Genomic DNA, 15190 nt, shown 5'->3' with positions numbered 1-15190 from the left:
ATCTTGTTTTGTATTGAAACATCTGCCACAAAATTTTTATTTTTACTTAACATAAATTTAAAATGTTGATTCTTCAATGTGTTAGGAATTCATGTTATGTACCAATAAAAAAAAAAAACAATATAATTACGAAAGATTTTCATGTTAGAGGGATAAAGGTAGTATTATAATTTTCTGTGAACTACAAATTTCTACCGATCTTTAGTACCTTCTTCCAAATACTATACTAGGATCTTCACACAGGTAAAATAACAACTATTGGTGTATTTAAACAAAATTTCTTTAATAATTGATTGTATTCAATATACTATTTCAATAAATCATAAATTGAGTTACTAACAGAGCAGTATTTAAAATAATATATGTCATTTATTGTTACGCTATGACACCCAAAATCATCAACAGTACATAAATGCAAGTATGACTTTAACTGTAGGAACATGGTTCCGCATGCTGAACGACAATGTTAAAATCAAGTTTTAGAAACTATAACTTAAAATACATGTATATTACATCACTCTGATGATTTTAAATCATGGATGATTAAAATAAATATTTATATGATCTGAGACAGTAAAAAGCTGATTAATAAATATACTATTAAAACTAACATATAAATGTATAATATAAATAATGCAATTGAAAGCAAATAATATAATCCGTTGTAATCACCAGGATTAATTAAATTGATTCAGTCTTTGGGAATTGCTGCTCAAGTAATATAATGTAAGTACATGTTACACTTCGTAATTGGTACCATGGATTAAACATATTCCTTTACAAATTCATTATTTTTATGGGTCAGCTGAATACAATTATTATGTTCCGTCAGGTTCCTGTACAGGATGTGTTTTTGTTTACTGTTTGATTCTTGTTATTTCACTTATTTCAACACTAGTTTGACCAAATGAAACAATCTAATTATAAACAAAAGATCCTTTGCTGGTTTTATAATCAAACAGTAAAGCACAAATCCTCAAATAAGAGAAAACACATTTTGTCGATACTAGCCCTCAACATCCCAACCATGAAACATAAAACAAAGCTTCAGATTTTACAAAAGGATCAGAAGTCTACTTGTACTGTTCTAAATCAACATTGGTACCTAAACTACAATTACAAACTGATGATTGTTATTATATACGTACATTTACGGTAATTAAATGCACAGTAGTTGCTTGAGCAGCAAAGACCAAAACGAGAATTCAGCTTCACAAACAATTATTTCCATCAATAAACTCTGGATAAAAAAATTAAATATATAAAATACAGAAACAATCGATCAAGAACCTCTCTTAAAATCAGTAAGACTGCATACCTCGAATTAATAATAAATTAAAAATAAAAGTTAATTACATCTTCAAAGTTCACTCGATTAGTTAAAATTCAAAAATCTTAGATTCTGAAACAATTAAAAAAGATGAGAGAAAACTAGATAGGCAAGAAGAGTGATCCGAGTTCACACGGTGACACGGTTGAACGATGCCAGTGAACACAGCGGTTCTATCCTTTAGAATCGTATATTAAATAAATAATTGCCAAATGACCGAAAAGGCGAGTCCATCAGCCACGGCGATTAACAGAATAAATTTCAACAACAACCTCCACCAGCCAGTAACACTAGACACTTTAAAGTCTAACAACGTACACTCAGCGCCAGACGATAACAAGCAGTCCAACAAAGCGGAATATAAATGAGCGTCGCACTCCAAATGATAAACGAGATAAAAGATTATTGAACGTAACAAGATTAACATAAGATGAAGAGATTAACTGAAGAAGTTACCGAATATGGGGGTCACTGACTCTTGAGCTCCTTGCCGATGCTGTAGCTGACGATTTTGTTCCAATCGATCTTGGTCCGTGTGACGGGCAACTGACGTCGTAGGGCCTTGAACGTCGTGTCGCTCATTGTCTGGTAATTGTCAGAAATGGCTTTCTGATAACTGCTTTCCGTCTCTTCTATTAGCTTCACTAGGTCCTTAGCGGTTTGTTCTTCGCTCTGGAAAGATTAGGGATGTGATAAATGTGATTCTCGATAAATATACCAGAAAAATCAAATCCTGATTCTCAATACCGAAACCACTTTTTATAGTTTTATATAAAATTTTCTGGATGGATTGGTTATACTGTACCAATCCCTGTCTTTATCTTCCATAAAGTATTTTTGAGGTAATGGGATGTTTTTCAAGAAAATAACAAATTAATGCGGCAATGAAAATTTAAACTTGCAAATTTAAGTTTAAACCCTTCAAAACACCTGAAATAAACACCACATCAAAGGTAAATGAAGATCTGACAACAACAAAATAAAAATAAAATGTTATTATAACTAGAGGTGTGCCAGCCTAATATTTTAATTTAGAGATCAAACATGTAGAGGTCATCAAATTATTCCATGATCGGGGCAAAATTCTTATAATCTTCCACGGTCCTGCAGACATCATCATCGTCTCCCGTGGACATATAGACCTTATCATCGTCTTTACCGATCGCGGAAACATTCCGATCATCTCCCACAGCCGTGTAGACATCACCATAGGCTCCTGTGGTCAAGAAAAAACGTCATCGTTGCCTTGCGCGATCGCGGAGATATCATGAACATATCTTACAGTTATGTAAACATTATCATCGTCTTACGGTCACGGAAACGTCATTGTCTTACGTGATCGCGGCAATATCGGTAATTTTCTAACCGCGCGATCTTCGCAGACATCTTGGGTATCGGTATTGGAATTGACAATCAATTCTCGATTCTGTACCAATGTCCAAGTATCCGTGGCATCGAGATTCGGTAACAAGAATCGACACATCCCTAGTTTTAATGAAATTATATACTTAGCGCATGACATCAATTATCATCCCCTTTTAAAAAACTCTGAAATATCCCTGACTTAAGCCCTTAAATGCTTAAGTCCGCTCTTAAAAACCTGTATAACCAAAACAATATACACAGAGTTTGTATGGGTTTTATCTTAAACAAACTGGATCCAGCTTTTTAATCCAAGTCAGCGTGCTCCTTCTGGAATGCAAAGATGAAGCAACCCACCTGGTAAGGCTTATGAATTAAAGTTAGCTATCAAATAAATTATTCTTTGCCTGGATTTAAACCCCCCAGTCATATGACTGAATTTTATTTCATCGCAAGTATGTTACAAGTAAAGGTAAAGTATTCAGCTATGTCATGGTTTTTACTTTTTGCATTGACCTAAATAGCAATTATTGGTATTAATCAATCTTAGCACACTTCTAGTCAACACCATCAGTTTGTAGGTATACAAAATCAATATTTCTATTTCAACACACAACTAAAATTTTGAAATATTGTTAACTCAAATACTCACAGAAACTCCAAGGACTTCTTTTATGTCTTTCGAACTAACAAGTTGGACATTTCCATCTTCATAGTAGTGGACTTGGACCTTCAAAATGCCTCTGACCTCTGCGGAACCATTGTTGATTGTGACGATCCATTGGGACCTCCATCGCCCATTCCTAAACATAACAGTTGGAATATGTCAAGAAATGGAACAGTTATAAACCCCACCAATGCAAATATATCCTTGGGGAGCTTTTACCCCAAGCTATGTCTGGGTTATAAAATATATAGCCTAGTAAGTTGTCAAAACGAGTATAATTTTTATGTCAAAATGAGAACAACTCATAAATAACTAAAAATCATTATGGGGCTATACAATTTTCTGTATTAAACACATCCAGGATATTTTAGGTTATTTTATCCACAGATACATATTTTATCAATAAATTTATTTAATATTGAAAATCCAATTCTCACATACATTTGACTGTACTTTGAGACTGTGAATATCTAAACATAAACTACTTGTCCCATTCATAGAAGAAAAATTAGCACAGGTATACTGAGGGTTGCAACATAACAACTTTTGCTTTATAAACCTCATATTAAACAAAGTCGTACTTTATCTCCAAAAATAAAAAATATAGATATAGAAATGTTGAGTTTAGTACCTACGCTTCCCATTCTACAACTTCTCCCATTAACTTTGCTGTAACGTTTCATACAGTATGCTCCTAAGAAACAACCTATAGTTTACAAATTTGCAAAAGTAAAACATACCAGTAGTTTTTGGGCTGGAATTGGTGATCTTCTATACAAGCAGTCAACACGATGGCTGAACCTTGTCTCTTGGCAAAGACGCTAGAGGTGCCGTTTTTGTAGTGATTGCTAGTGTACTCGTCTAACTCTTCCTCCAACGGAGATCTCCAAGGTTCTGTGCCAGGCTCGGGTTCCCAAGGCTGTAAACAAAACAAACATTTGTGTTTGGAATACGAATAGTGAAGTAGTAGTATAAATTTATAAAACACACTTATTTTAATGACAGTCTCTTTTAATCTTACATTTCTTCCCGAAGGGGATCTTCCCTTCTCGGCATGTTGGCTAAGATCAAAGTGTAGCATCTTTTAATCATACAACAAACTGGTTTGAAAATTTTTACTAGACACTAACACTTGACAAAATTGTCTTGTTTTCAGAGTTTGTTGTGCTACCAACTGCACCACCGATTCACAATCAATGGTTTGTTAATTAAAAGAGCCTACTAAAATGTTGACAACAGAGATATTTATTGGTTATTCTAGCTTTGAAGGGAAAGTAACGCAAACCCCCGTCATGAGGGCATCCTATCTTGGAGTGAAATAACATAAACTTTACTCTCGAAAAACATTCCTAGGGCACTCACACTTAATCTTGCTCATACTCATACCATCAGCTTTCAAATGGAAAGCTTTCTGGAACTTCAGCCAAAAACTAAATCTTAAGATAACACACAAGGAACATAAGTTTCTAATCTTTAATTTTCTAGCACAATAATTGCTTTTCTATTACAATTTTTAAATTTCCAATATCATGACAGTATTACAATACTAACCTCATAGTCCCCAGCGTCCTTTCTCAGATGATCATATTTGAAAGACCGTTTGGAGCGAGCATCGAAGAACCGACAGCCTCCAAGGTCATTGTATTCTGTTATCAGGACTTGATGAACACTATTTTCGATTTTTACAGGTGTCAGTTGGTCCTTGTTATACTGAGAAAATGCCCTGTAGAATAAGATGAAGATTTTGCTTTATTATGGCTGAGTAAAATTATGGTGTCAAAAATTAAATAGCACACTCTCAACTCAACTATAGCAAACTTTGCTGCTTCACACCGTACTGTCCACATTGAACAGGAAAAGCGCTTAAGCACTCCTTTCTTATTGACATTCTACTGTAGAGCCAAATCTAACTCTCTAATTCAAGGGAGCGCTACTTTATTTGGGTTGTCGAGTTCAGCTAACCCAAGAAATCCTTCACTAAATAAATGCATATTTTGATAATGCCGGATGAATGGTGGACATGCAGCATAGCATGTTTCAATAATTTGGATAACAGTTAGCACACATTAAGCTGATACCTATACTGACATTAAATGGACAAATTTTATCTGTAATTAGAAATTAGAAAAAAACCCACAAAACACCATAGGGGGGCAGAGTTCTTTGTACTGATTACATGAACAAGGTGACTGCTAGGCACAACAATTCAAACCATTTAAGTAAAAAAAAATTATGGGATAGGCTACAACTAACTGACAATTTAATACTGGAAAACGTTCAATTTTCATCGAAACTCTGTGACTATTAAGGTGGTTTATGCATGATTATGATTAGAAGAAAAATGTGATGCCATTGTTCAACATTCATTTAGATGCTCAATTTGGGTGATTTTACAGAAATTAAATTAGTTTTAGTGGCCAATAAGTTGTTCTGTCTGACTTGAATAGGTTCAACAGTTTTTAAGCACAGGAATAAATTACTTACAGTAGATTCCGGTTTTATCCGACATAAAACCTATGTAGGCAAGGCTAGGCCATACTAATGATTGTTTAGGAACATTTTTTAACAAGTTCAGTGCGGCATACATTCAAACAGGCGCTTGCCAATGGCGACCAGGCCCGGGCGAAGCCCCGGCGCGTCACCGAATCAGCGAATGCAATTGGCATTCAAATATTTCTGTCTGACGAATAACAAAAGAGCAGCAGTGATTGTGCTGCGTTACCCCGAGAGTGGATGTAGTTCGCTGAATCACCCAAAGGTAGCAGCACTGCCTCTGTAGTCAGTGTCTTTGTAATGTGGCTCAATGACAGAAAATCCCCAAAACCGGGACAAAAGCATTGCTAGACAGGATTTTAAGGGGAATTTTAGTACCAACCTATGCCAAAATAAACTTCACATTCTAAGCTACAGGCTGGCAACGATTATAACGTTCCCCAACAATGGCTGAGCTCATACTGAACTAATGTAGTGGGAGTGGCGCAACTACATCTATAGATGTAGGCCAACAGGAGCGCTCGTGACGCACCGTATCAATAGATGTAGCTCGCACTGAACGTGTTAAGGGGCATAATATGATAAGTGTGTGTGTGTGTGTGAAAAACTAGTGGTGAGAGTAGAGATGATTAAATTAAAACTACTCTAAACAAAATCAAAGTACCCTAACGTTTCATAATCAACAATACTATAGACATTTATCCTGTTTCATCAAACTGATGATTTAAAATGAACATGAAATAGGCTCTGCAAGGGAAGTGGTTGCTTTTGGCCTTATCCAACATGATGCAATAACGTTATATGAAATATTGTCACGATATATTAAAAATGTACTGTTTAAAGATTCTATAAAAAATTGCACAATTTATGAAACCCAACACATGTCTATATTTTGTACACAAGCATTTCATTCATTGACTTACCCTGAAGCTCCTTCTTTTAATAGGACATCATTGTTGAGAAGAGCTCTTACATCTAGAAAATAATAATCACAGGTTACAATTTACTCTAGGGTTAATCTATCAATAAGACTATTTTAGCAAACATTCCATAGGTTTAAGGTGAGGTTTTCATAGGTATTTAAGTGTAAATGTAAATTAGTTACCTCCTGTGCTGACGTTCTAAAGACTAATAGAAAAATCAAACCAAATATCTTTACTTTAAGTATTAATGTATGAAAGAAGGGATGACAGCCTGATTTATTTTACCTCGGCTCCGAACATATCCGTGCCATGCATCAAACATACAAATCAAAACCTAGGGAAAACCAGTATAGTAAGAATGAACTGTGTTCATGAATTTGTAGTGGCAGACCAAGATAGAAACCCACAACATCACAACTATGGTTCTACATCACTAAAAAAAATTAGTTTAGTAAATTATACTTGGGAATTGTTTAGGTAAGTTTTTAAAAGTGTAAGATGTATTTTTACCATCCCATATAAATTACTCTTCGAGTTGTCACTTTGCTTATACAGTAATAAGAAACAACCATTAACTGACTCCATAGAAATTACAATACATTTTAAGACCTACCATTAAAAACTTCATTGAATTCTCCAGGTGGTGAATGGAGTATAAAATCTGAGACTATGCGAACCTGCAATAGATAAATAGAATTACAAACATTTTTAAAGCAAAAAGGTACCTTTAAAAACACTGAAACACAATTTAGCCCATTGGGAAAACTGTATGGTTTTAAACAATTTTCATGATTTAAATTACAACCTGTAAACTCACAACTCTAATAGCTTATGATCAAGGGCTACAATCATTTAAGCATTATTGAAACCGTACATTGAAGAGTTTCAACAGTATAAAGAAAGAAGAATCAAATGATTTAATTTATTTGAAGATTTAAAAAGTCTTTTACTGTCTTTAAACAAGACACTGGTATCATCAACATACCTATTGCAAGGTAATTTTGCATTATATTTACCTATTCTTGTTTGATAAAATTATTCATTTTCAATGTTGAAATGTAGCGTATGTCGAAAAATGCCGGAGAGCGAGGAGCCCATGGCAGTAAAAATGAGTTAGATCTTTAACTAATCCATCTCAAGAAAAAAGCACAAGACAAAAGTTCACATTAGAAACTAAAGAAGACAACGGAATATTTTTTACATTTAATGTTAACTAAAATGAGCAATAGATTCAATCATGAAATATACAGGAAATCTACTTTTTCAGTACAAACTATTCATACAATCTCAATCATCCTTACTCACAAAACATTGCAGCTTTCAAATCTGTAAATAGGCCTTTTAAGATCCCTTTAAGTCACACAAATTATACAATATCATCAAGCATAGTGATATCAAACGCCTACAATAGCAAGCTTGTATACAAACCCATAGCAAAACACCATAATAGGTCCAAGAGCTTAGTATACAGGTAATTGAATTAGTATTCAAAACTACAAATTATATCCGGACAACTTTGTAACAAACCAAACGGTCCAGAGATCAACTTGAAAAAACAGATGTTTACAAAATCTAATCTCAGGACTGTCCGAGCCAGTATGTGGGACAAACAGGTCGTGGGTTTGTTACTTGTTATGAAGAACATATAACAACCAAGATCAATTAAACAAAACATTTGCCCAACACTTAAATGATAAAACCAGACTATAATGTGAGGTGCCTAAAATTACTGATGTCTAGAGGTCCTACATTTATGCAGGAAAGGTAGGCCTAGTAAATTCAAAACATTAGTGGAATTCAAGATCTACAAATTGTACCACAACAACAACACCAGTGGACATATCTTTCAAGAAAATCTGCAGTTCCAGTCACTCTCTATTCTCACTGTTTTAATGAATCCAAGTAACCGGTCACCTGACCTTTGTCTCACTGATAACGAGGATAACAATGAGGAAGGAGTCTGATGCTGCAGTCTACTACCGGCGCCCAAACTTTACGTGACACGTAATAAGTCTATCTGTGTGAAATGTTTTTGTTTTTATGTATGTTCATTTTGTTGTATTTGTTCACTAAATATGTCAAGCTTTTTGTGACTATGCTGTATTGACAATGAAATATTTAGGTCTAGGAAAATTTACGCCTAAAATCAATTTTGATTACTTGACAAGGTAAATTTACCTCTAATTAGATAGTCTTTACCATTACATTAGAAACAGATATCTAAGGGCAGGTGATAAGTGAATGTGGTATAAAAATTTTTAAAAAACTTCTGGATCAGCATTTTACGTATCATGTAATTTACGAAAGTAAAAAAAAAATATCTAGTAGGCCTAAACATATATTTACACTTATACTGTTAACTCATAAGACGGTAAATACATATACAAATAATCTAATAATAGGTTCCACCAATAGGCAGGTACTGGTTACTAGATTGGGATTTACCTATCGGGTCTGATGATGATTGGAGTTTCCAATTGAAATCGATACTACCTTATCCGAAATTATCTTATCAGTGCTATCTATCCACTTACTATATTTTATATGCATTATAGTCTTGTGGGTGAACAGTATTTAAGTGTAAATATATGTTTCAAGTGTTAGGCATATTTTTATTTACTTTAGATATAAAAATCAATCATGGCATAGTACAGTTGTTAGCCTAAGCAGTTAATTGCATTATTTTAGCCACCCAGCTGAGAGCCCATTAAAAAATGACACAATTCAATCTAAAACCCGCCAAGTCACCAATTAAGAGTCTTCACCGTCCCTCTGACAAAACAGTAAAACCATGTCTTTGAAAAAGCTGTTTCTAGGTCAATATTAGTAGAGTACATTTAACAACAAAAGAAGCCTATTCTTGTCACGTAACCTGTCTTTACATATCTCTCTGACCTTCTACCATATTCCCTTATTATATGGGACTAATTGGGGTTCCAAGTTAATCAGATTAATTAAAGGACCCTGTCGATTAATTTAAAAACTGCTTTCGTCATAAAAAACTAGACCTGGGGCCAGAAACTTAAACTTTGAACGTGATTTGGGTAGCTAGAAGTCTAAATTGCATCTTCAGTCTAGTATTTTCTGACTTTACAAGTTATATTGAGAACATAGCCTAGTTCAAAAATATACACCAACCTAACGTTGAGAAAAAATATAGAGCTATATATAGGCAAACTAAGTAATCCTTTGAGTTTTACTTTTTAATACATCTAAATCTTGAGTATTATTCAATTGTTTTGATTCCATTCTAGGCCAAACACTATCGTCACATTTTGTTTACTTTAATCTAACATAAATTAGGCTGTTATTTATTTTTTTTCAATATAAAATGTTAGCCTAGTATTCTTGAACAGGCCTGTACAATTCCAATAAAACAACGTTTTTCCTTTTTATAAGTTAAGTTACATGATTCCTTAAGGCCTAGTCCTACTAATTGAAATATAATACAATAATTTGAAAACCGGCTTATGGTAGCCTTATCGGTAACAATTTACAGCACACTCGTCACCTAAATTATGATTATTGAAGTATGAAATTGTATAAAAAATATATTAACTTATATTGAATTATAAGAGGGAAATAGGTTAATCTGTAAAAGAATAAAAGAGGCAAAAAAAATTAATTAGGTTAAAAATAACCTTACCTGACCAAACTTCCTCCAATACTTTATGAACAATTTCAAACTCTAAGACAAAAGTAATAAAATGATAAAAAAAGGACCTGAAAATGCAAACCAACTAACTTTGACCAAAAAGTACTAATTTCAAGACAATCAATATTACAATCATGATGTACTATGTCCGCCATTGTACTATGTCCACCATTTCTAGTCCCAAACTGAAAACTGACTAGAAGTGGCCCAGCAACAAGAAGTAGACAATGAAATTGCAGAGACCAATAACAATGCTCTATTTTAGAAACGTGACTTTAGAGTCACATGTCCTGAGGAATTTGTTTTGTTTTGTAAAATATCCCTCACTTCCATAAAGACCCCAATCCATCCCGCTCTCAATAATCTAATTACTGTACACTTTCCTTTCTAACCGATAAGAAGTTCAGTTGGTATTAACTCAATTTTTCCATTTCAGAGAAAACTTCAATTTTCGAGAAAGTGATTATCACCATCGACACCATCCCATTTAAACAAATTAGCCTATTCCATATTCTCACAAATTACCCTTCACCCCATTAAGTTAGCCTTTTCTCCTGCCAATTACCTATCTCGTAATTTACCCCCCAAAACCCCAATTCCTACTGTATTCCAACGTCAGTTGTAAGGTATGCTTATTTGTTTCAGTTTATTATTAATTAAATTAAGTCTTTCCACAGTAAAATCGTTCAGAACGTTAAAGTTTAACTTCCAGACGACATATAATATCATATAGTATAAAGGGTTTCATATAGGTAGTTTTAAAGTGTTTGTGTATTCGTGTTTTCGTGTGTCCGTCCTGTATATGTATTATTTATTCAACCCCTGACGCAATGCAAATGAAGTAAACTCGTGTTAAATGTGACAAGAGTATAGTTTAGTGTACCACTACGCACCTGACGATGGAGTCATCTCCGAAACGGCCGTAGTGGAATATTACTCCTGATTGCGTTGACGGTAAGAACCATAGATATTATTATTATATTTCCACGCAATCTGCCACACTCAAGAATATAATATAGTTTTAAAGAGTTTTTATATCACGTGGACATCATAAATAAATACCGGTACTGTCTAATCACAGGCTGCAAATGTATTTAACACATAAGTTAGTGCCTATGCCATTATTCTTTTGAAATATTGAATTCTTAAAAAATGTAAATGGTTTCAGTAAGTACTGTACAGGTTATTTACTTAGGCCTAGGCCTAAAATGAAGTTGGTTCCTTGCCATTTCATGTGACTGAAAGTTAGAACCTACAAAATATTTAACTTAGAAGTTAATTAGCCTGTAGAAAAGTTAGCCGCCATGCCCATATGCTTTAACATAACATCCCATCTATATAGGCTGTGATAAATATAAAGATTAGGCTATGGCAATAAATTCAAGATAGGCTTACTCAAGAATTTTTATTCATCATAGGCTTGGCACTATGTTCAATAACTACACACATTAAGACGTTTATACACCAAGGTCTGCAACTATGTTTTCCACTAGATGCGGCAATTAACTTAGTTGCTTTTTCTACAAAATACTGTAACTTTTTCTATTCCCCAATAAAATAGTGGAATGAAATCCACTAAATCAATTTTGATTTCCCACAGAGTGTCGGTAACGATCAACTTTTGGCTTTCTTGGCCCGAGGACTTTCATCAGGCCATGAAAGCCCTGGGAGAGAACAACAAGGTTACGGTATCCTTAGTTGGGTTCCAGGACACAAAGGTATTGCTGGTGATGAGGGAGCTGACAAGTGGGCAAACAAAGGAGCAGAAAGCCAACTTTCATCATGCTCATGGGTCCAGAGCCAACGTGTGGTTTAGCTTACAACACAGCACTGAGAGCTGTTGGCCAGTGGATGGGCATAGAACATTGAAGGAGCTGGGAAACAACAGAAGACAACATACAGTCAAAGAGAATGCTGCAGTCACCTACCGGTGCGATAGCGGCATATGCCCTTGGGCTGAATAGGAAGACCCTGCGGAAGGTGGTTGGCTTCATCAGCGGCCATTGGGTATTCTGCGGACATCTACCACTACACAAGATGGGAATTCAAGTTGAAAGCCTCTTATATAGGAAATGGTGAGGAGGAGACAGCCACATGATATTTATGTGCCCAACCCTACAAGGTCTGCGTATGATATCCCTTGGCCTATCAATTGGAGATCAAAGGAAAGAACTAGTTACCATAGTCAAAAGGATCTCATGGTTCACCAAGGACCTGCGATTTGACGGAGAATGAGAACCTGTGAAAGAGGGTGCAAAATAAGCTGCTCCAGCTGCGATGCAATCCCATGGTAACTTGTATGCCAGGCCCTCTGTTAAATAAAAAAAAAATAAATAAAGTTGACGGCTAAAAGTTGAAGATACGCTTAGCGCAAACAACTTGTAGAAAACTAGTGGAAGACTGTTCACCCACCAAGTACCTCGGCCGTGACAACAGACAGTAGCATGCCACGGCCAGCCATGCTCTACAAACACCTTCTGCTAGAGCTCGTGCGTTTCCTGGTGAAGCCTGGGGGTAGGGTTGAAGCCCCTACAAAACCGGTTCTGAGCCACTCTAACCACCTACCTCCCAGGCTTCACCAAGAAACGCACAAGCTCTACTTAGTTGCTCAGATTTGTTAAGAGAAACGTTTAAGTTAAGTTAGTTGTAAACTTTAGGTTGTGTTTAGTTGTCAACTTTGGTGTAAATGCGCCTTGTGGGCCTACGTGCAAAAACAGGCAACTTGCCAAGTTTGTAAATCACAGATTAATTCCATTGCTTAATAAGTTACTTTAGAGATAAGTTAAGCAAGTAGGAAAATTATGTAATATATATGTTTGTTATGTGTAAAAACTTAAACCTGTGACTGGTTTTAGGCACACAGGCTAGCGACAAGCTAATAAGAATTGGTCAGATTGATCCAAAATAGGCTAGGCCTATCAGATGCCAATTTTAGGGTAATAAACAGATATGGCTTCGGTAGCTTTACCTCGAAATTTTGATAAAAAAGTATGTTTTTAGACTGTTTTATACCTAATAAGAAAATTCTAAAATTAACATAGGCCAAAAAAGTTGTGTTGAGGGTAATTCAAAAAGAGAGGTTATCCCGATCTGGTGCATGACAAACAAGGACCTTTAGAACATAAACTAGGATGCTAATGATAAATAAACTGAAAAAATAGCAACGGCAATCAATTTTAATTAATATTATAGTAGGTAAAGACTGAAATACATAATTTGCGGAGAACATGAACTTGTTTGGGCGATGACACATAAACAGAAATGACTCACTCTGAAAAGCGAGGAAACAAAAGTACAACCAACCATTTTAACAAAACGAATGAACAGTAGTTTTAGTAAAGGTTAAAAGAGTATTCACAAATATTTACCTTTTCTTGATCTGTTATTAATTCATCTCCATCTGCAGCCATTTTTACCTAAAAACAAACACTAAAACCTAAAACAGGCTGAGGCTATGCACTTGCACTAGGGCTAGGAATTCAACCAATTATTATTAAGAAGACATTTATCCAGGCCAGGCCAGAAAATGACCAATGAACGAGTACGTGGGATCTACATAGAGTACAATATAAGGTATAAGCAATGATCATTAGGATTACCTTACATAGACATAAAAGTATGTATCATTTTAATTGCATATTTATAGAAAATTATTTAACTTCTAGGATCTTGGTCTAAAAATAATTTTAATCTATTTACTAGTACAATCCAACATCATAGGATAAATATACGAAGCTTACACGAATTTATCTCATTAAATTAGTGTTAATGTTACCGTTGATTAAACATCTCAGGTCGATACTTGCCTTTATTTGGAGATGTATAATCATAGATCAAACGTAGTCCCTTAGTAATAGTAGTTAGTAGATTCCCCATCATTTGGAATAGCTGAAGCCAATTGTATTGTTAGTTTTGTCTAGTGCACTTTAGAGGTCATGTTTTGTTTACAATTTGTTTCTTGTTATTTAAGTTATTTAAAACCTCGTTTCACCAAACAAAGTGATCCAATCATAAATAATGACTCGTCATCTTGTTATATAAACAAACAGTAAAGTACAAATCATAAAATTAACCCTAAAATAATAGATCAAAATGTCGTCGACCCTAGCGATAAGTGCGTTACCGGACATGAACTAGACACAAAAAAAATCTTCTAAATTTACAATGGGATGAGAAGTCTACTTTGTTGGTTAGTCCATGGTATAATCAACGATAGCGCTGCATAGCTAAATATTGAGCTGTCAAAATTTTAAGTATAATTTAGACTCATCAGGATTCAAATTTTTTTTGAGACTTTCGGTCATTGACAATTAGCCAAATCACAAAAACTAACAAAACAGAGAAGCATGCGCTCCTGACTCACACTAAAGTCCAAACAAAAAGTCCAATTTCCAAAGAGCACATTTTGCAAAACTAGATAAAACAAAAATATAACATGCAAAGGGGGAAGGAAAAATGTAATTTAACAAAACAGGAAAAAGGCAAAATGGAAAACTTAAAAAAACCACACTCATACCTTTAGGTAGGGTTTAATTCTTTTCTTTATTTTTTTCTTGATTGTGTGATAATCTGAAATACAAAACTCCTGCAAGGAGTAAAATGGGTTTGCCACACCAAACAATTTTTTACTCATTTCGCAAATCTTTTGCAGGCCTTCTTTTTAATAGCAGTGGGTATTGTGTAAAAAAAATGTTATACCTGCAACAGGAATAGAATTTAAAGTTTTGGTTAGCCTAACCCTATGCCTATGTACCTTTTAG

At 34.6% G+C, this 15190-nt stretch overlaps 1 protein-coding gene across 1 annotated transcript; it reads right to left on the bottom strand.

The window, feature by feature from the left end:
* Nucleotides 1-264: 264 nt before the first annotated feature.
* Nucleotides 265-13922, bottom strand: LOC128998686 (F-actin-capping protein subunit alpha-like). Its single transcript, XM_054424925.1, has 7 exons — nucleotides 13799-13922; nucleotides 7389-7452; nucleotides 6776-6827; nucleotides 4911-5082; nucleotides 4100-4278; nucleotides 3345-3495; nucleotides 265-2002 (listed from the first exon to the last, which is right to left on the bottom strand). Exons 1-7 carry the CDS (start codon nucleotides 13838-13840, stop codon nucleotides 1799-1801), a joined length of 864 nt encoding a protein of 287 aa, XP_054280900.1. The 5' UTR covers nucleotides 13841-13922; the 3' UTR covers nucleotides 265-1798.
* Between the last annotated feature and the right edge of the window lie 1268 nt (nucleotides 13923-15190).

Source organism: Macrosteles quadrilineatus, unplaced genomic scaffold (assembly GCF_028750875.1).
Source record: "Macrosteles quadrilineatus isolate MER2022 unplaced genomic scaffold, UCM_ALF_1.0 Scaffold_7__1_contigs__length_78375512, whole genome shotgun sequence".
NCBI lineage: Eukaryota > Metazoa > Arthropoda > Insecta > Hemiptera > Cicadellidae > Macrosteles > Macrosteles quadrilineatus.
Note: the sequence above shows the minus strand (reverse complement) of the source record. Positions and strands in the feature narration are given on the sequence as shown.